We start from the raw sequence: 6,000 nt of genomic DNA, 5'->3' as shown, positions 1-6,000 counted from the left end.
GGCCCGTCCTCCGGTGGTGGGCTGGCGGAGTCGGGGTAGTAACCCTGAGGCTAGCCCTCGGTCCGGGTCCGGGCTTCAGAAAGGCCATGCGCCGCCTTTTCAGGGCCCGCCCTCCGCCCCTCAGGCGGGCACGCCGGAGCCCCTCCACCTGCAGACACACGCCCACCCGCCCGCTCAGACTTGCGGGCCCCCCGGGGGTTGGGGGAGGGAGGTGCTGCGCATGCCCGGCGGGGAGGGCGGGGCGCGCGGGGCGCATGGGCTGCGCGTCGGGGCGGGCGCCGTTCCGGCCGCCTCAGCGCCTCCGCTGCCTGCCCGCCCGGAGCCGCGTCCGCTGCAGGCCGCGCCCGCCGCCGCCCTGCCCCGCCCCGCCCCGCCCCCCGTCGCTCGTCCCCGCCGCGGCCGCGCCGCTTGCAGCAGCAGCAGCAGCGGCAGCACCAGCTGCTCCTCCCCGGCGGCCGACCCCCGCGGGTCCCTACCCGGCTGCGGGAGAAACCGAGGTAGAGGAAGGATACAGCGCCGTGCCGCCCGCCCGGGAGACCTCCGCCTCGCCCTCCCGGCGCTCCAACGCGACCTCCCGGCTCTCCGCCTCGCCCTCCCGGCTCTCCACCCTCGGGAGCAACATGGGTAAGTCACCCTTCCTCCCCCGTCATCGCCTGACATTTTTCTCTCTCTCGGCGTGTGGCAGGGTGGGGAGCATTTCTCGCGCAAAGTTGCCGATTTCTCAAACCTCCGGGTGTGAGGCGGCGGCTCTTGCTCCGGGGAGAGGGGGCGCACGCGGAGCGCACGCCGGGGCCGCGGGGCCGGGAGGGTCCCGAGCGCGGGGCGGCTGGGGACCGCCGCCCACCCCGGCACCTCGCCGCCTCGCTCCCCTCCTCCACCCTTCCTGCCCGAGTCCGTGCCGGGCCCCGCGGAGCCGGCCTCGGGGGCGCCGGCCTCGGCCCCATCCGCCGTCCTCCGGGGGCCGTCCGCTTCCTTCCCCCCCCGGTGTCTGCGGGGCTGCGGGCTCGGGTCGGACCGCGAGCCAGACCACTTCACCCAACTTACCTGGCCGGGCGGCCTCCCCCGCCTTGGGGACCGCTCCTGCCGACGCGGGGAAGTGCGAGCCAGTCGTGCTGTGTGCGGGCGATGTTGCCACCTGCACGGACGGGGAGAGCGGACAGACGCGGAGGTTGGAAGGGATGACTGGTCAGAGGCCACGGGGGCCGTGGGGAGGATGGACAGCCGCTGGCTGTTGTTGGGTGACTACTATGTGCAAACACTGCCGTGCTCGCCCCATCTTCTGGGCTCCTTCGCCTGTCTGCCGTGGCAGGAAGCCGCACCGCCAAGCCTGATACCAAACTTACATCACTTATTCCTTCCCAGCCTCCCCGGACTCGTCTACAGAATCTGACTCCTTTGTATAGTAAGTCTGAAGAGATTGGTTTTAAGGAAATATTTAAATGCAGATATGTTTTCTAAAACCATGTAATTCATCCTACAATTTTCCCTGAATTTGTGGCTTAACTGTTAAATTCAGTGATTGCAAAGCGCCTGATGAATCCCATAATGTAATTAAAGGCCGAAAGTTTTTAAAGAATATAGTAGCCATTTGGGAATACCATATTAATTTTTACATGTTCCCTGGTTGGCTTTCACTCCTGTCTTACCATAATTTCTTCTTTTTAAATGTGCTCCATAGGCATCTGCCAACCCAGACTTTCCCCACCCCGCTGTGCAAGTTATTTTAAGCTGAAAGGAGTGTGGTCCTTTCCTCTGTTGTGCAGTGTGCAGCAGATCCAGCGTTAGGTCATGGCAGCCCAGAATCCTCAAGGAAGTATCTAAAAAATGTAGAAATGGTTGGTGTCCATGGAGCTTCCTTGAAAAGCATATGCTTCAAGGTCTGATTCAGACCTTTGGCCATAGATCTGGAAGGAGCCAATGTTGCAGGAAGTGGTATGAATGAAAAATGAATCTAGGACCCTGAATTTTATTTTCATTTGTTCACTGTTTTCCCTTTTAATGTACTATTAAGTATGCTGAACAAATATCTGTAAAAATTGGGTGGCCCATTTATATGTACCTAGCCTTCCTCTGACAGTGTAGTGTTAAGTAATTATTTATATCGGTTATTGGACACATTATGTCTTTCTCTTGAACATACAAAATTTTACTTCTGAATTATAACCTACAAGTTTTGTCTGTAAAATACATTTCCCCATGTTTCAAGGTGAGCTAAAAAAATATCCATTTAACTTAAATTTTAACTTGCATGTTGAATCAGTACCTTTTCACTGGGAAAAAACCCAATTCTGCTGTAATATTAGTGAATAAAAATACTTAAAACAAATGAAATTATCTACTTAAATAATAATCTTGAAAATTGTGAATGTTATTGCTTGATTTTAAAAAGGCCTAATAGGAACCCATCTCTCATTAGAAGGTTCTCAGGTAACTCTTGATTAAATTCATCTCTCTTTCATAGAGCTCTGTTTGTACCTTATTGGGAGCTTTTTAGCACTTACATAATCTGCCTTATAATGGAGCTGTTTATGTGTGTGTTGTGCATTTAGTCATGAGTTCCAGAAGATGAGAATTGTCATTAATTTTTGTTTCCTCAACAGCGCTTTCCACATAGTAGGTATTCAGTAAATCCTCGTTGAATTAACTGTTTAACTTAAAACCTATCATTTTAAACTGGTGAACCTGAAAGTATGGCTCTACACAAACATTTGGGCTGATAGATGTTATGAATGTGTGGAGGGAGGGAAACCAAGAAGTATAATTATACTGTGGCCCGCTCTAAAAAAAAGTTGGTTGTGTTAGTGATAGGGTTTTTTCAATGGTAAGGCGATTGAGTGTATGATCATTAGGTATATACAGTAGTGTAAAATTGAAATCTTGGAAAGCAATTTTATATTCTGAGCCAAGGAAGTTTTTATAATTATTCATGTACACATAAGAGGTGGAAGGTGTACTGATTAATGTTGAGGGAAGGGCGGGAATCACGTTTTAATCTGTCATTATAAAAAATTAAATAAGGTGACTTTTGCAAAAGATATTCTCATGGCAGTGATTTTTCTCCATAAGAAAGTGAAGGAAACTTCTTATATAATTTTATGAACCATGCTATTATTTTATGTATATATATATATTTTTTTTTTAAGTATATTTTATTGATTTTTTACAGAGAGGAAGGGAGAGAGATAGAGAGTTAGAAACATCGATGAGAGAGAAACATCGATCAGCTGCCTCCTGCACATCCCCCACTGGGGAAGTGCCTGCAACCCAGGTACATGCCCTTGACCGGAATCGAACCTGGGACCTTTCAGTCCGCAGGCCAACGCTCTACCCACTGAGCCAAACCGGTTATGGCGTATATATTTTATTTTAAATTTAACATGTATTTAGTATTTATTGAATGTCAGCCATGTGCAATATACTGTGGGAGGACAAAGATGAATAAGATATTCATATTTCAGGTTGCTTGTAATCTTAATAGGACGGATGTAACATACATAGGTGAATATAGTAGAAGTAAAGTAAAAGTTATATTAAAAATAGCCTTTACATATATATTATAGATTCAGGATGGAGGGATGATTTTTGAAAAATGATGTTATTTGAAACAAAGGTTGGGTAAGTTTCTGAAAGATACAAATGAATGAAGACTGTTAATAAGGTTGGGAGGAGAGAAATGACATAAATGAAGATAGATAGGGACTATTCAAGGAATTTCCAAATAATATTAAATAGCCATGTTGGCTGGATCTAAAGGTAAGGAAATAGTGGATGGCAGAGATGAAAAAGTATTAATAGATAAAGACCAGGTAATGGAGGACTATAAATGCCAAGCTGAAGAAGTTTTTGGATTTGAATTGTCTATTGAGGAACTATTAAACATTTTTATTTAGTGAAGTGATGGATCACATCTGTTTGTGGTTTGGGAAAATTAACCTGTTAATTGAGTTCAGGATGAATTAGATGAGAAATTAGAGAATGCTTTGGAAGCAATGGTTGCTGCAGTTTGGGTGAAAGTATTTAATGGCTTGAACTAGGCTCAGGCAGTGGGAATAGAATATTGCAAATAAAGAACAGGATTTAGTTGGTAACAGATCGAATATGGAATTGAGAAAGGAGTTATACATTATCGCCTTGGCAATAATGAGAATGTGCAGTCTATTAATATGTTGAATCCATTAGAGGAGGAAACAGCAATAGTCAATTTTGGACCTTTAGAGTTCGACTTTTGGTCTGTCATTTACATGATCTGTTCCTTGATGACAGTGGCTTTCATATTAGGTTCTGAATACATTTCTAGCACTAGTGTCTGGCACATAGCAGCTATGCAGTAAAAATTTATTGACTGACTGAAACTAGGTACAGAGTATTTAACAGTTATTTTAACTCTCAAGAGAAAATTCCAACTAGAGGTCTGGAAGTTATCCACAAATATACTGCTATGATATTTTAAGTTTGGTGGGAGGATGAAAATCAACAAAGAAAAAGGAAGAAAATTTGTCCAAGGTAAGAATCTTGAAGAGTACCCTGTAGATAGAGGAAAGGAGTGAAATGATTTGACACTGAAAAAGACAACTAGAAAGACTGGAATTGGCCTATAGTTGGTTTCAAGAAAGAGTAAATGGTCAAAAAGTTGTTTATTGCTTCAAAACAATTAGAGTAATAAGGACGGAGAAAAGGCTCTAAATTAATGTGGTTTAGTTAGTATACTACCCAGTGTGTGTGTGTGTGTGTGTGTACCCTTTTATATAATACTAGGGGCCCGGTGCACGAAATTCGTGCACTAGGTGTGTGTGTGGGGGGGAGTGTCCCTCAGGCGTAGACCCCCATCACCCTCCGATCGCCTGATCGGCCCCTTGCCCAGGCCTGACGCCTCCGCCAGAGGTGTGAGGCTTGGACAGGGTACCCCCATCTCCTCCCGATCACTGGCTCTGGCCCCCACCCAGGCCTGAGGCCTCTGGCCCAGGAATCATGCCTGGGCAGGGGACCCCCATCTCCCTCTGGTCTCTTGCTCCACCCCCCGCCCAAGCCTGACGCCTCTGACCCAGGCTTCAGGCCTGGGCAAGGGGACCATCATATCCCCCCAATCCCCGGCTCCGCCCCCCACCCAGGCCTGATGCCTCGGCCAGAGGAGTTGACCCTCATCACCCTCCGATCACCAATCACCGGATCGGCCCCTTGACCAGGCCTGAGGCCTCCGGCAGAGGTGTCAGGCCTGGGCAGGGGACCCCCAGCTCCCCACGGTTGCAGGCTCCGCCCCTGCCCCGGCCTAACGCCTCTGGCCTAGGCGTCAGGCCCGGGCAGCGGGGACCCGCAGCTGCAGCGGCCCCGCGATCGTGGGCTTCGCTTTAGGCCCAGGCAAGGGACCCCTAGCTCCCGGGACTGCCAGCTTCAACCGTGCCCAGCTCCCATTGCTGGCTCCACCCCTACTTCCTGCTATCACTGGCCAGGGCGGCAAAGGCGCCTGATTCTTCGATCATGGCTGGGGGGCAGGGCAAAGGCGGCCCCAGGGCCGCCTTTGCCCTGCCCCCCAGTTCTTAGCTCCCCCCTGGGTTTCCGATCACTGTCAGTGGCAGGGGGCTTCTTCCTGCTTTCCCTTTCGCCTCCCTGCATTGTGCCTACATATGCAAATTAGCCGCCATCTTGTTGGCAGTTAACTGCCAATCTTAGTTGGCAGTTAATTTGCATATAGCCCTGATTAGCCAATGAAAAGGGTAGCGTCATACGCCAATTACCATTTTTCTCTTTTATTAGTGTAGAAAAGCCTAATATGCTTAGTGTCCAACCAGCCGCTATGATGTGCATTGACTACCAGGGGGCAGATGCTCCAACCTGTAGTTTAGCTTGCTGCTGGGGTCCTGACGATCAGGACTGGGTGAGAAGGGCCAAGCACACCCTGGAACCCTCCCATTGTCCCTCCCCAGCCCCGATCATGCCCTGGCGGGGTCCCTCAGCCTGGCCTGCGATCTCTTGCAATCTGGGACCCCTAGGGTGATGTCAGAG

At 49.5% G+C, this 6,000-nt stretch overlaps 1 protein-coding gene across 5 annotated transcripts in view; it reads left to right on the top strand.

Moving 5' to 3' along the window:
* Positions 1-263: 263 nt before the first annotated feature.
* Positions 264-6,000, top strand: part of RAP1GDS1 (Rap1 GTPase-GDP dissociation stimulator 1) — a 141,070-nt gene continuing 135,333 nt past the window's right edge. For 2 of the 5 annotated variants that reach the window (XM_081085741.1, XM_081085740.1), the window contains exon 1: positions 413-624. In XM_081085741.1, coding sequence (XP_080941867.1) covers positions 621-624 — 4 coding nt within the window. In that variant the 5' untranslated portion in view covers positions 413-620. Of the gene's footprint in view, positions 625-6,000 lie in introns of all 5 variants that reach the window. The other 3 variants (XM_081085742.1, XM_081085743.1, XM_081085744.1) reach the window with 3 other exon arrangements.

The sequence above is a fragment of the Myotis nattereri genome, assembly GCF_964212035.1.
Source record: "Myotis nattereri genome assembly, chromosome: 1".
Taxonomy (NCBI): domain Eukaryota; kingdom Metazoa; phylum Chordata; class Mammalia; order Chiroptera; family Vespertilionidae; genus Myotis; species Myotis nattereri.
The sequence above is the reverse complement of the archived record's forward strand: the minus strand, read 5'-3'. Positions and strand labels throughout refer to the sequence as shown.